A 15,871-nucleotide genomic window follows, 5' to 3' on the forward strand; every position below is an offset into this window, starting at 1 on the left:
CATTCTGTGGTACACGCCCTGACTGGGGACCAAACCCACAACCCAAGCCATATGCCCTGACTGGGAATTGAACTGGTGACCTCTCGCTTTGCAGGACAATGCCCAACCAACTGAGCCACACCAGTCAGGGATGGGATAGTATAAATTTAAAGAGGAAAATAATGTATCTTTTAAAGTACTGGAAATATGTTAACTAGATAGTCATGTGATTGCAATTTAAAAGTTATATTACTCTTAAGGAATGTTTGGAGAATAATTTGTCTGCGGAAAGCTGTATGGAATAAGATACCATCAGTTTGATCATAGCTAAAAGGAGAATCTTTAATAGTCTTAAGGTTTTAATTGCATTTCTATATGGAGCAGATTTTCCTTTTTCTTAATGTGTTCAGTGGTCCGGGATTGTATCACATTCATACTTACATGCAATCCTGGTGATAACCGGATGATGCAGAACAAATGATACAATGTAAAGACTGTGGATTCTGTTACAGTTACATATCCCTGAAAAAGTGATTTTTTTTTTTAAGTAGGCAGTTAACTTAGCTGATCTTCCACTCCCAACTTCCCATCTTTGTGAGGGGCAGCTGCTGAAGTCTGCCCCATGTATGTATAGTTCACTAGTCAAGCAGAAATTGGACAAAGTATATGCAGTTTGGGGGTTCCTCTCCTGTGCCTCTCTGTTTTCTGGTGTTACCCTCCCTCATGTTTCAGTTGCTGTGGTTGCCCTAAACTCTGTCCTTTTAAGTTCTTCACCAGCAGAATTTGGCTTCTGCCCAAGTTGCCAGTTACTGGGACCTCCCCTCAAGTAAAAAGTTACTAAAAATAGAGTTTCATCTAGTGCTGATATATTTTTTTAAAGATTTTATTTTTAGAGGGGGGAAAGGGCGGGAGAAAGAGAGGGAAACATCAATGTGTGGTTGTCTCTCACACGCCCCTACTGGGAGCCTGGCCCGCACCCAGGCCTGTGCCCTGACTGGGGATCCAGCCGGTGACCCTTTCATTCACAGGCTGGCACTCAGTCCACTGAGCCACACCAGCCAGGGCCAGTGCTGATCTTTTGAGTGTCAGCCTCTACCTTTTGCCTGCTTGGTTTATCTCCGTTTATCTTTGGGGAGTGGGGGCGTAAGTTCAGAGTTTGCAGTTGTTACCAGCAGGAGGGTTGGCTAGATGCATGCTATTTGCCATTATTGAAAAATGAAAAATTTTAAAAATCTGAAATCTAATTTGTGAAGTGCTAGTTCATGTGAACATCAAACACATCCCCTACTCTAGGGGAGAAGATTCTAATTAGGGAATAGTCAAGTATAATTTAATATGAAGTCCTCGCTAAAGAGAGACGACACAAAATAATAGTTCTACTTTAAGGGTTCCCATTCAATATGAAAATGCAAATTTATTAGTATGGGACTGAAGTCCTGGGTATAAAACAAATTTTAAATGTTCATTTACTATTTACTAAGTTTGCAGTATTTTCTTGGCTTGTGGAAGGTTGGGCCGAGTTAGTTGTCCAGTTCATTAAGCTAATTAAAATGACTAGTTTCAAAGTGAGGCCCTCAGTTGTTTAGCCGTAAAAGTAATGGGGAGTATGACAATTTCTATTTTAAGTAAAATACTTAGGCGGGGGAGACTTAGTTGCTCTAGTAGGTGATGCAGTGCGACCACTTCGTTAGTTACTACCTAAATAAAAGTGACAATTGTCTTGAACCAGAGGGATGTTGCCTTATTGTTTAAATTACAAGTGTTTACATAACTTTTGTTCGGGCCCAATTTCAAATGCAGCTGTGTTGGATGTGTGGGTGGTTGTTAAGTAGTACACAGAATAGTTTTGCTCTAAGAATGTGTGAAGAATCCCTTAGGGCCTGGGCTGTTACCCAGTTAGTTCATCAGTAAAGTTGACACAGGCTTGGCAATTGTATTCCAGCTGTTTTCTTTACCTTGCGGAATAAGTGATTGCTGTATGGTTGTTTTTGCCTCACCTGCAGATCCTAGCAGAGACTCTTCAGTTTGTGAATTCAAATAAAATGTAAAAGCTGAGAAATGACAGCATCATTCTGTACTTTGAGTAGCACTGCTCAATTGGCAAGAGCAATGTCTATAAACTGGCCCGCTTTAATTTAAACCTTTCCCATAGCAACCCTAAACCTATTCTAGGTGGTAGTACTTGAAAGCCACAGTTTCCTAAAAATTATTGCTTTTTGTTCTCTTTCCTAGAGCAAGGAATACTTATGGGAGTTTTGGAGATTGGAGCAACTAAGCAGCCACTGATGCTGTGAAAGTAGCTCAGGCTCAATCCTTCCTACCCAGAAATCACTGGGAGGTGACTTTGGGGTGGATTTGTGGAGGGTATTGACATAGCGAACAGATGAGTAAACCTTGTTTATAGACATAACAGAAATTAGGGTCTCCATGGAGGCAGTCAACTTGTTTATACATCCATATTTACAGTGAAAATAACATTGTTCAAGGGATTCATGAACACTGAATCGGTAAAAGTAACAATTTAAGAATTACACTAAGCAAATTCATACAAAAGCACTGTACTTTATTAAACTCCATACAAAATGTGGTGATTAAAACCATTAAATAGGCAATGAGTTTTACTTTGAATATCAGTCAGTTTTATAATGTAGCTATCTTACTTTGGTCGCTCAGCCATCTATACCAATAGCCCTTCCTCCTTCGTTACAAGCAGGTGCTATAAATAGTAACTTTCTGGCTTATATCCTTTAGGAGTGAACGGACTTCTCCTTCCAATCTTACTAATTCTTGAGCTTTATCTTCTAAATATTTTTGATTGTCCTCATATTTTCTTTCTAACTCTGTGGGAGATAAAAAGAAAAAGTGAGCAATTTATATTATGGTAATCTCAAAATCTAATACTCAAGTCTCTTTGCTTATAAGGCTCTGTTAAGCGCCTATAACAAAGTAAATAGATTTTTACCTTTTAAATTAAAAAAAAACATGGATGCATTGATTCTAAAATCCTTTATGAAAGCATGAACCGAAGTGAAAAAACCTACCTTTCAGGAGTTGCAGCTTGCTGTTCGCTTGAGCCAAAAGTGTTTTTGCTTCATTTTGTAGCATTTCAGCTTTCCTTCTGGCATCAGCGGACTCTTCAGTTTTTTTGGCAATTAAATTCTCTACTTTCTTATATTTTTCATCAAGGTCACCATCCAGAGACTGCAGTTCCACATTTAGACAAAGTGATAATGTTACTGTCAGTGACTACATTTAAGAGCAGTGTGTAGTATAATCATGGCAAGCTTGGGCCACGTAGATACTAACTTGGACAGCAAGCATTCTGGGTTGGGGCCACCCTCCAGGGTACTCAGGCTTCAAGCTATTCAATAAAATACTGAAAACATCTTGAAATAGTGGAATTAAACACAACATTGATGTGATTTAAAAAAAAGCCATTTCAGACATTTTGGAGCTGTCACAAGTCACAAGGGCTAAGCCCTCATTCTCCTGCTCATTAGCTCTTTTCTATGGAGACGCGAGAGAGAGATTTTCTCAAAAGTAGGTGTGCTGGGATCCAAACATTTAGACCTCAAAAAAGACCCATTTTGAGGAAGTGAAAGGACCATCTGGATTTTTGATTGGGGTTTGTAGATAATTGACCTCAGGTATCAGAGTGAAAAGGCAGATAAAATGGAAGGAAGGGCAAGATTCTAGCATATACGGGTGGGTGAGAGAAGTGGGGTGTGGAGAGATGGTTACAAGTGATTCTTTTGAGAAACAGAACAGTAGCCATTAATAGGAATTTCATGTCACGGGGTTTTGCTCTTTATAATAATCAAATGTCATTTATGCACAACACTGTAAGGTTATTTGGGAGACTCACGCTCTCAGAACTGCAAGAAACTAGTAGAAAGAGTGGAAAAGACAGGTGGAAGTGACATTTTCTTACTGTTTTTTTTCCTTCAATCCGGGGGAGGGGGCACTGTTATGTTATGCCCAAAGCCAAAGTAATTCCAGGAAAAATCGTGATACTTATTTCAGTTTATAACTCCCTACTATTCATTTAACAGTTGCAACACTCTCCCCAAGTTTAAAATGGTTTCTTTGGAGATAAAGCCCATACAATTTAGAAATTACTTCTAGTTAAAAAAAAAGGGGGGGGGGTCATGTGAGATTTTCTCTGCAAAACAGTAAGTGGAAAGCAAAGGGGCAGTTAATTGAAAATGAGTGTGGAAGAGGGGAGCTGTTGGTTCCCTCCTTCTAGCTGTTGTCTATTACGAATCCTAAGCTGTTTTCTACACTGCTTTTAAAGATTTCGCAAATGGTCAGTTATTTACTATATGCCATAAAGATCTTCCTGATTGAAATACAGAAGTACATGCTCAATATGCTTGTTTTAAGACCTACCCGTATGTTAATTTTGTTTTTCTAAATCCTTATCTAAGATTGGATGTGAGTCTACGTCATGCTTATTGGATACTTTCCTACCCACTTGCATTCTTTTCCCTGTATGTCTTTAAAGACTGCTATGTCAGAACAGGTCACTTGGGGTGTTTCTGATGATGAACCATATTAGGGCCGTGTTCCTTATTATTTCAAAGGAAGGCAGTGAGGAGACTAGTTGCCCCTTGATCAACGTAGGTGTGAAATTACAAAGATTTACTTACCTTCTTAACATCATCTGCACTTTGTTTTACAGCATATACTACTTTTTCAATATATTCAGCCTCCCCAGAGTTTTGGGCTGCCTTCCGCTTAAGTTCTTCCACATTCCTTTCCAACTCGCTGATGCGCTGGGAGGCATTGAACAAGGTCTCCTCGGAAGCTGCTGTTTCAGACTCAATCTAAAAGTATAATGTCAATCAGCAAGGCATTAATTTAAGAAGTGGTAGGAAGTGCTATGAACATAGGTTTAGAGGAAGATCTAAAGACTGCTATGCCATTTTACTGTTAGACCAAAAGAAGTAATTACTAAAAAAAAAAAACAATTTCAAGAAAGATTACACAGTGTCCAACTTTATTATTGTTTAGAATATTTTATTGATTATACTATTACAGCTGTCCAAATTTTCCCCGCTTTACCGCCCTCCACCGGGTACCCCCCATTCCCTGTAGCAATCCCCCTCTTAGTTCATGTCCATGGGTCATGCATTTAAGTCCTCTGGCTACTTCATTTCCTATACTGTCCTTAACATCCCCCTGTCTAGTCTGTACCTACCAATTTGTACTTAATCCCTGTACCTTTTCCCCTATTCTCCCCCTTCACTTTCCCAGCTAATAACCCTAAAAATGATCTCCTTGCCTATGATTCTGTTTCTGTTCTGCTTGTTTGCTTAGTTTTTTAGATTCAATTATGGATAGTTAAGAATTTATTGCTATTTTAATGTTCATAGTTCTGATCTTTTTCTTAAATACGTCCCTTTAACATTTCATATAATAATGACTTCATGGTGATGAACTTTAGCTTTACCTTGTCTGGGAAGCACTTTGCCCTTCCATTCTAAATGATAGCTTTGCTGGATAGAGTAATCTAGGTTGTTGGTCCTTGCTTTATGTTACTTTGAATACTTCTTGCTGGTCCCTTCTAGCCCGCCAAGTTTCTTTTTAGAAACCAGCTCACAGTCTCATGGGAACTCCCCTGTAGGTAACTATCTGCTTTTCTCTTGCTGCTTTTAAGACTCTCTCTTTATCTTTAACCTTTGGCATTTCAATTATGATGAGTCTTGGTGTGGGCCTCTTTGGGTCGATCTTGTTTGGGCTTCCCAGACTTGTATGTCTATTTACTTCACCAAATTAGGGAAGTTTGCTTTCATTATTTTTTTCAAATAAGTTTTCAATTAATTGTTCTTTTTTTCCTTCTAGCATCCCTATGATTCGAATGCTGGTACATTTGAAATTGTCCCAGAGGCTCCTTATCCCATCCTTGTTTCATTGGATTCTTTTTTCTTGCTGTTCCAACTGAATGTTTTTTTCTTCCTTATGTTCCAAATCATTGATTTGATTCTTGGCTTCATCCACTCCACTGTTGGCTCCCTGTAGATTTTTCTTTATTTCACTTAGTGTAACCTTCATTTCTGCCTGGGTCTTTTTTATGCTGTTGAAGTACCTTCCTGATGAGTCTTTGAGCACCCTAATAACCTGTGTTTTGAACTCTGCATCTGATGGATTGCTTATCTCCATTTTGTTTAGTTCTTTTTCTGGAGTTTCGTTCTGTTCTTTCCATTGAGCCATATTTCTTTGTCTCCTCATTTCGGCAGCCTCCCTGTGTTTGTTTTTGTGTATTAGGTGGAGCTGCTTTGACTCCCTTAGTAGTGTGGTGTATTGTAGGAAAGCGCACCTGTAAGTTGTATGGGGCAGAGCCTCAGGTAACCTCCAGGGCAGGGTAACGCATGTCGCCGTTCTGTGGCTCTCTGTGGGGGAGGGTGCAGAAAAGGGACAATGCCACCGCCTGGGCTCTGGAGTTTTGTCCAGGAGGAAGCTGTCCCCTGGCACTCGCCTTGATGTGAGACACTTCAGCTTCTCCCTGTATGCCATTGCCCCTTCCAGCTGTTGCCCTGGTGCTGAAGCCCAGAACAAGTGAGTCTGCATAAGTCCTAAGTTCACTGCAGGCATTTTAAGCGGATACTCCTGAGAATCCCAGTTTCTTCTGCTGCCCCAGACTCCACTGGTTTTTATAGCCAGAAGTTATGGGGACTTTCCTGGAGCTGGAACCCTGGGTGGGATGGTCTGGTATGGGACTAGGATCTCTTGCTCCCAATTTTTACCCATCGCACGTGGGCGTGGGACTGTCCGACCCACATTTCCACACCTCTCCATGCTTTCATGCCTCTCCACGCCCATCTGCGCCCCTCTGCTTCTCTGCCCCTCCTACCTGTCTGGATGAATGTGGCTTCTTTAATTCCTTGCTTGTCAGACTTCCATACAGCTGGATTTTCTGATGATTCTGGGTGATACTTATTTTGTAGTCTAGTTATAATTTTTGCTGTGTTTGTGTGAGGAGGCGAGCTGTGTTGACTTATGCCTCCTTGACTGGAATTAAAGAGCTGAACTTTAAATGGTCTTTGCTACGTCTCATATATTAACTTGATTCTTCTCGTACTTTCGGTGATCTAGGCTGAAATTCACATAAAATTTCTCCTTACAGTGAGAGTCATCCCCAGGCATCTTGATATGTTGAGAAGCATTTTAAGGACATCTGCAGACTGGTCCAATGTTCATAAATAACCAGATACGAGAAGAGGGATTTCCACATAAATTATTAAATAGATGTGGGTGGGAAAATTATAACTTCCAGTCACTTTTAGTTTTTTTCTATCAACTTTAAATGAAACTCTAGTAGTGGAGATTATGGCACTTTAGTAACTGCCTTTAAAGTTAACTTTGGTGTTTTTAGCTAATTACTGAGGACATGGAGACCAAAAATGTTCTCTGAGACTGAAAAGTTACTGATAATAGGGAGATGGAAACTATAAGTAAAGTTATTTAGGGGAAAATAATCTGGGCAGCCAGTGAAAAATCCACATTTGATTTCGTATCAAAGGATAATGAATAAATGTTGATGTTTTTTAAACCAGCCAAAGTAAGCAATCGGGTCCATGATAGAAAAAAGTTTCACTCAGCACTCACTTTTTCTTAAAAATTATCTTTAAGGATGGGGCTATTTCCATAGAAATATTTCTGAAGAACAATAATGTCATAATGGAACTAATGGGTCAGTATAGACTACATACTAAAATTTGTATTTCAAGCCAAATGATTCTTTTTTTAAAAAATATATTTTAACAATTATGCCTTCACAGTTGTCCCATTTTGTTTCCTCCCTTTTGTTCCCCTCCACCCTGCACCATCCCAGCCCCCAGCATCCCCCCCGCCTTAGTCCACGTCCATGGGTCGTACATGTAAGTTCTGTGGCTTCTCCATTTCCTATACTGTTCTTAACCTCCCCCTGCCTATTTTGTACCTACTGTTTATGCTGCTTATTCCCTGTACCTTTTCCCCCACTCTTCCCCCTCCTCCTCCCTTCTGTTTTTCTGTTTATAGTTTTTGATCTTCTTTTCCTTAGATAAATCCTTTTAACATTTCATATAATAAAGGCCTGGTGATGATGAATTCCTTTCACTTTGCTTTACCTGGGAAGCACTTTATCTGCCCTTCCATTCCAAATGTTAGCTTTGCTGGAGAGCGTAATCTTGGATATAGGGCCTCGCCTTTCAGGACTTTGAAACTTTCTTTCCAGCCCCTTCTTGCCTGCAAGGTTTCTTTTAAGAAATCAGCTGATAGCCTTATGGGAACTCCTTTGTTGGTAACTGTCTCCTTTTCTCTTGCTGCTTTTGAGATTCTCTCCTTATCTTTAATCTTGAGTAATTATGATGCCTTGGTGTGTGCTTTCTTAGGTCCAGCTTCTTTGGGACTCTCTGAGCTTCCTGGATCTCCTGGAAGTCTGTATCCTTGCCTAGATTGGGGAAGTACCCCTCCATTATTTTTTCAAATAAGGTTTCAATTTACTGCTCTTCCTCTTCTCCTTCTGGCACCCCTGTGATTTGGATGTTGGAACATTTAAAGTTGTCCCAGAGGTTCCTCAGCCTCTCATTTTTTTGAATTTTTGTTTCTTCATTCTGTTCTGGTTGAATGTTTATCTCTTCCTTTTGCTCCCAATCATTGATTTGAGCTCCAGTTTCCTCCCCTTTACTGTGGGTTTCCTGTATATTTCCCTTTATTTCACTTTGCATAGCCTTCTCCTTTCCCTCCCATTTTGTGACCATACTCAACCAATTCAGTGACCATCCAGATTACCAGTGTTTTGAACTGTGCATCTGATAGGTTGGCAATCTTTTCATTGCTTAGTTCTATTTTTGGAGCTTTGATCCATTCTTTCACCTGGGCCATATTTCTTCGTCTGGTGTGCCTTGGAAATTGTTGGAAGGGGCGGAGCCTTACGGACTCACCAGGGCAGGTCAACCCAGGTTGCTGGGTTGTGACACTGTGTGTGGGGGAGGGGTCCGAGAGGGAACAATACCTCTTGCTTGGCTCTCTGCCCACTTTCAGTCACTTCCCCCACTACCCACAAGCAAATTGGGCCCTTCTGGTGCCGATTCCCGGATGAGTGGGTTTGTGTACATTCTAGGACGCTGCGGGTCTTTTCAGTGTATTCTCATGTGAGGCTGGGAGTCTCTCCTGCTGCCACAACCCCCACAAGTTTTTACCTCCAAAGGTTTTCGAGGCTTTTTTTCTCGCACTGGAACCCTGGATTGCATGGTCTGTCTTGTTCCCCAGCCGTTCCTCCAGTCTATCCGCATGCAAATGTCGGACTGCTTGGTCTGCCAGCCGCCGCCTCGCCCCACATCCTCTCCGCCCCAGCTGCTGGTCTCCACCCCTCCTCCTGGTCTGGACGGATGTTTCTTCTTTTGCTCCTTGGTTGTCAGACTTCCACACAGTTCCATCTTCTGTCAGTTCTGATTATTTTTTGTTTTTAAATTTGTTGTCCTTTTGGTTATGTGAGGAGACAAAGTACCCACTTATATCTTCATCCTGGCTGGAAGTCCAGCCAAATGATTCTTGACTTAAAAGCTTACCTACTAATTAATTTAGAAAAATATTCTAGTAGTTAAAATTCTTAGGAGGTAAGTTTATAGTTTTATGAGTGAATAGTTTCTGACAAGGTTTTCATTAATTAGCATAGTTTAGTTAGAAGTTGTCTTTGTTTCTTACTGTTACTAATTTTAACCACTTGCTGCCTCCCAGCTCCCTGGGAAACAGAACCATCATAATTAACATGCATCATCAAGCCAAATACCTCGCCTATCATTTGATTAATATTTTCTAACTTGCTCTTGAAAACACAGTAATTTTTAAAGTCACCCAAATACTGTTCATGTAGTAGCATACTAAGAAATTCTTAAAAACCTAAATACAGAAAAATAAAAGTAAAGGGTTAGAACATAGCCTGATGGAAAAACATCATTTTCTAAACTTGAACAAGTAGCTTGAAGAAAAGGCCTTGTACGTACTCAAAGTTTAAGAAGGAAAAGTGGCTGATGAACTGCTCAGCCTGTCTTAACTACGAGCAATAGATTAAGGGAGACAGATTTGCAGGAAAAACAGATTGAAAACTAAACATTAAGGGGTGGTTGGTCTGAGTAGCTGGCAGTGCTGGGAGCATCTAATTTCAAAGTGTACCCTGAGAGGATGGGGCGGGACTGGATGAGTCATCCATTTTCATCACCCAGTTTTACAGAAGAAATGAAGTTTCCTAAAATTGGAAGGGAAAAGATTTGTTTATAAACCTGTTTTTTAAAAAAATTAGAACTATATTTGCATTACTTTAAAAGAGGATTTTTAGAATAAAGCATTAAATGCATGTGAACAATTCTTTTGTTATCTAGTCTTCCTACAACTGAACAGAGTCTATGAGATCTCTTGAAAGAGCAGGAAACTGTTGTCTTAACCTTTCTGTGGGGGTGAAAATAAAAGGGGGCTTAATGTTCCAGTGTCTACAGAGTCCTTTTTCTTCTTGGAAAACACGTCACTTTTAGCATCTGTGCTAAGGAAATAGTCAGTTGTAAGAATTTTCTAACTATGAAATGCACTTTTCTGATAAAAGAGTACCCGCGAGTGTTTTTTCCTACATGTAATAATGACCGTAGTATTTTACCGAAGTTAGTAGGTTCTGGGTTCCTTGGATGTCTTCATCTGCTTGTTTAATTGCCTTCTCTGCTGCTATCTGGGCCTTTTCTGCTTCTTCCAGAGCTTCCTTTACCATGTCCGCAGTGACTTTAACATTTGTTGCACTTTTGCTGAGTAAAAGAATGAGACAATATGTGTGAACATGAAAAAAGAACTGTACTTCCTTTCTGAAAAGAATATTTCTTTGAAAAAACAGCCTTCCTGAAACGACCCAGAGATACTCTTAGAAATTTTTGTTGGTTAAATACTTTTTGACACTTTTTAAAATGCCGTATCTTTGGATACCTGGCTTTTTTAGCTTCTTCTAACAACATCTCAGCTCTGGCAATGTCAGCAGCACTTTGCTGTAGAATAACCTCCACTTGAGAAAGGCTTTCAACTCGTTCACGAATATCTTCTGTCAAGTTCTGTAACTGCTGTGGGGTGCTAGGCATTTCCATTTTCAACACTTCATTAGCTACGGCTTCGATGCTGTCCAAATCAGCCCCATCCTCTGTTAAAAGCAAAGGAGTTCCCATAAAGAAGTGAAAAATCATGTATTGTTCACTCATTCAACCACTTATTGGTCATTTACTATGTGAACAGCACAGTGGGGTTACACCAAGACAAAACACACTTCCTGTTTAAGAGTTTACAATCTAAATGAGCAGGGAGATGAGACCTATACACATGAGAAAGTAATGCGGCCAGCAAGGACTACTGGAATTTGTTGTAGTCTGGGGTCGTCAGGGATGTCTTTGTGGAGGACAAGGAACTGATCAGGTTTTGAAGGATAATAGTTTTGAAAGAAGAAACGACATCTTTGAATGGAGAAACAGTATGAGCAGAGCCTAGTAAGTGAAAGTTGAATGGAATGAATGGTTCAGATTTTAGAAGGCAATAGAGGCCAGGGTAGAAAGCTGGGACTTGATCCTAATAGGCAGTGAAAAACTTTCAAATGCGGTTGAAAGAATTGGTAGGAAACTACTGTAAATGCAGAAATAAAGTGTTGATATTCCTTATAAGTGACCTGGATTCAGGAAATTACAGAAAGAAAATCCAGTCAGAGAAGCAAGACAATCAGGATGGCATATTATCTATCAGAATGTAAGGAGTTTAAAACATCAAACACGAAATGAGATCAGAAAAATACAAAAGAGGTCAAGCTTTAAGTATGTCATTAGTGTCTAACCCCTTTAAAAAAAAAAAAGATGTTATTTATTTTTAGATGGGAACGGAAGGACAAAGAGAGAAAGGGAACACACCCCCCTACTGGAGACCTGGCCCGCAACCCAGGCATGTGCCCTGATCAGGAATCGAACCAGCGACCCTTTGGTTCTCAGGCCAGCACTCAACCCACTGAGCCACACCAGCCAGGATTTAACCTTTTTTTTAAAAAAACTGTCAATGTAAAAATGGACCCCTAAGGTTGTAAGTATTGGAAAATATATCATCGAATAATGGCTTCCACAGAATAGTCCATAAGATATCTTTAGTAAATACTGTTAGCTCCTTACTCATTAGCCATTCCCCTGCCTTCCTTGCTAACAGAGTACCGATTTTGTTCAGGCACCTACCCCTAAGGTAAAGTAAGCTTTGTAACTCAGAATTAAATCCTGATTGTCTGTGTCATAGTCCCTTGAGTCAGTTCCAAACCCTAGTGACCCTGTGAGTGAGTGATGTCCACATAAATCCTAATTAGTCTGCCAAGTATGGTAGTCCCATTCCATTTGCTCAGAGTGTTCTGGGGAATATTTTCCTCCTTAAAAAAACACACACACACAACAAAAGGACAGGTGGTCTTCCATTAGATACTATTGTGTCTTTATATGAAGTCTGGAACTTTGGCAGCCGCCTTATAACGAGGAAGAGCTAGCCTGAGAATAAAGCTAATAGGCTTAAAATGGTAGAGCAGAAAGATGAAAAAGTACATGGGTTCCAGAACTATGGAGCTATCCTATCCTACTACTGAACTTCTTATGTGTTACACATCTTTTTGATTAAGTCTATTTCAGTTGAGAGTTTTCTGCAACTTGTAGCTTAAACCATCCTTACTGGTAACACTCAAACTGACCAGCAATACTTAGCTAGATCACAAATTCTAGAGACTTTCTTTCTCAACAAGCACTTAAGGTACAGAGTTGTCTAACCATAGGTATAACATCCTGTAAATAAGAGCATTATGAAGCTTTGGGGGCAATGCCAAAATAAACTTTACTTCAGGTTAAGATCTTAACGACATTATCTGTAATCTCTTAACAAATTCCAAATTTAATTCTCATTGTATATGATTTGCTCTTACTTCTTGATTTGCAACTTGTGTGTCAGATCAGATGTGTCTGTATCTGCTTAAAATTGGAGCAGCTTGTTGACATACACATATTTAAACTTCTTAAGATAGGAAACATTTCTTAACATGAAATTTTGTTTTTTAATTTTGAAATGTTACTTTATTCACTGCCAGAAATTGGTTTTATCTAAAATGCAGATTTGAATTATGGCCTCAGAAACACAGACTCTTATCAAATAGTTTTCTATTTCAAGATAGGAAGAGATGTCTAAAAGTAAAATGAAAAAAATTCCTTACGGGTCAAAAAGTCTCTGATCTGTTTGATCAGATCTCGCAGATCCTCATTGCTCTTGTCCACTTTTTCTTTGGTAGCATTGGTTTTCAGCAGGACATCCTTAGCATTCTGTTTGGCCTCATCTGCCCTCAGTTTTGCTTCAGAGACCTATGTATGAGGAATAAATTACCCAGAGAACAATTTCACTCTTTCTAAAGCAGATCAGAGTATTATAAATAGTCCAGAAAATCATGTTGAAAAACTAGCATTTGTAATCACAGCTTTTCAAAAGAAGTGTCTCCCATTCAACTCTATTATATTCCTATACAGAATCAGAGTATTCAGTATACAGATTCCTATACAGTATTCTCATATAGATAAGACTAGCATATAAATTTTTTCTAGTTGTTTTTAACTCCTTCAAAAACATTTGGTGACCTATAAACTATTCCTTATTTTCCTATCTTTTACTAAAGTACCAACATAAATATTTCAGTTAATATGAGATTAATACTTAATGTATCACTTTAGAAGAATAAATGCTCAGCTGCTTAGTAGAGAATTTTTGCAGTGCAGCTGGATGTATTCATAACCCTGCACCCATGGTAAGTAACATGATTATCTCAAATTATTATCATGATAGGAAATGCAATTCTTAAACATCTATGAATAAAACCTCCTCATCTCTTTCCCTGATCTCACAAAAACTTGAATTTTCATACTTGGTGTGAAATGCACTTTTTATTTTAGTCAGCACTTTGAACTGATTTCTCCTTTTCAGGTTCTCTACTCCATATTGAAACAAACAATAAAAATTGAGGCCAGCCACTGAATTACCATCTTGGAGAGCTGTTCAACCTCAGCCAGGGCGCCCAGGACATCTCGGTCAAAGTCCATGGCTTTCTGCCAAGCACTGTGTGCAGCCGTGACCAGACCACCACAGCCAGGCCCCCCACACTTCTTCTGTCCTTCGTCAGTTCTGCAGCTGGGGCCGCCGCATTCAGTCTCGGAGCAGGAGGCCCCTGGTGGCGTCCCACAGGTCTGCAACGAGCCAAGGAGCAGGCACAGGTTCAGAGAGGGAGTCGGCTGCAGCGTGACAGCTGTGCCCGGCCTGGGGGGCCCCAGAGCGTGCGTAGGCGGTTCTCAGCAAGGGCGTTCAGAGAGACTAGGAATAAGCTAACCTGTTTACTGCCAAGGAAACAACAAAAATTTACCACCCTCATCAATACCTTCTGCCCTAATAAGCTGGAATACCATATGGGCTCTGAGCAGGGTACAAACATTATCTGCTCTGTGGGGTTGAAGTCTGCCAATACGAGAGCCATGGAATGCTTCCCCTTTATTCTAACCAGCTGGATTAAAAACAAACAAACAAAAAGGTATTGGGGACCTTTTTTAGACTAGTGCCATGTTAAATATCCTGGTGAATAGGGTAAAACAAAAGGCCTGTTATCTGGCCCTTCAGTAACTTCCCATCTAGTTAGAAAGACAGGATCACTCTACATAAAACAGCCAAGAACGAGGTAGATGCAGCAAGTATGAGGGAAAGCAGACAAAGGAGAGACTACTGAGGATTCTAGTAGTTGTCACTGGGGAAGGATGTTTCTGGTGGAATTTGAGAAGGGGGAGTGGAACAACATTCCAGATGTGAGAGGGAGAGAGAAGAGTAGGAACAAAGGTGGATGTAACTTTTTCAAATAAGTAACACCCCACAGATTCTCCTCCTTTCTCATCTACCAGAAACTTCCAAAGATCAGGGCTTGGGCAGGGCATACACATGGCTAATTGGTAAGTTAGAAGTTTGCTATGTGACGTAAAAGGCTGGGCAGGAAGAAATTGTACTTAGAGCCATCTTTTTCTGGAATGTGCTCGTACTGAAGAGGCAAAAGACTTACTGCAGTGAAAGGCAGTTAACAGAATGCTCCCAAACAAGGAAAGTACTTTTTCATAAATACAATAAACTCTTTAGCCTAATAATTCTATGATAATTAGAATCCCGTTATATTTCAAAATAAGTAGAATAATAGTCTTTCATATATCTGGTTTACAGTACATACAAAACTTCAGAAGATAAAGCTTACTCTGTGTGCTAAAGAGCATGAGCTTTAATCAAGAGCAGTGTAAGACCACAGGGATGCTTTCTAAAAACAATCCAACAGCACACTAGACGATCTGTTTTATTTCAACAGACAGGACAGTCATGAAAAAAACCCAGCATGGGTCTAGCTAAATAGACATAAAGACGAAGAACTGAAGGCACTTGAAAAAACACAAAGGGATAAAAATGTTCCTACACAAGAAGTGGCATTAAGGAGTCCTCATAGAATAATTAACTAAGACAAACACTTACAATAAGAGACAGGAAGGGGCTGGCTAATCCCTAGGTAGCTCACCTCATGGAAAAAGCAAGTGAGAGACGGTGCCCCTTGCTGCAGCCAGAGGAGCCGGCCCACCGCCACCCATGCCCGACACTCTCTGCTGCAGATCAAACATTTGTCAGCATGCTTACCTGACTTTCATTTTAGTTTGCACAGTTCTTATTTGTAGTTGCTGTTTTTTTAAAATTGGAATTTGTAAGGAAGGAGTCAATACTAAAAGCAAAGAAGATTGAAAACACTGGCTGGCATTTCATGCATACGTATAACAACTTTGTGTCCTATTAGGTACAATTTACACATGCTCTG

At 39.9% G+C, this 15,871-nt stretch overlaps 1 protein-coding gene across 1 annotated transcript in view; it reads right to left on the reverse strand.

Moving 5' to 3' along the window:
• Positions 1-2,579: 2,579 nt before the first annotated feature.
• The window catches only part of LAMB1 (laminin subunit beta 1), a 73,892-nt gene continuing 60,600 nt past the window's right edge, over positions 2,580-15,871 (reverse strand). Inside the window, exons 28-34 of the mRNA XM_054564251.1 lie at positions 14,025-14,228; positions 13,211-13,355; positions 10,930-11,137; positions 10,613-10,754; positions 4,629-4,805; positions 3,021-3,180; positions 2,580-2,819 (exon numbers count right to left, since the gene is read on the reverse strand). Coding sequence (XP_054420226.1) covers positions 2,683-2,819; positions 3,021-3,180; positions 4,629-4,805; positions 10,613-10,754; positions 10,930-11,137; positions 13,211-13,355; positions 14,025-14,228 — 1,173 coding nt within the window. The 3' untranslated portion in view covers positions 2,580-2,682. The remainder of the gene's footprint in view (positions 2,820-3,020; positions 3,181-4,628; positions 4,806-10,612; positions 10,755-10,929; positions 11,138-13,210; positions 13,356-14,024; positions 14,229-15,871) is intronic.

Source organism: Pteronotus mesoamericanus, unplaced genomic scaffold (genome assembly GCF_021234165.1).
Source record: "Pteronotus mesoamericanus isolate MK-2021 breed Mesoamerican mustached bat unplaced genomic scaffold, CSHL_Meso_final scaffold_85, whole genome shotgun sequence".
NCBI lineage: Eukaryota > Metazoa > Chordata > Mammalia > Chiroptera > Mormoopidae > Pteronotus > Pteronotus mesoamericanus.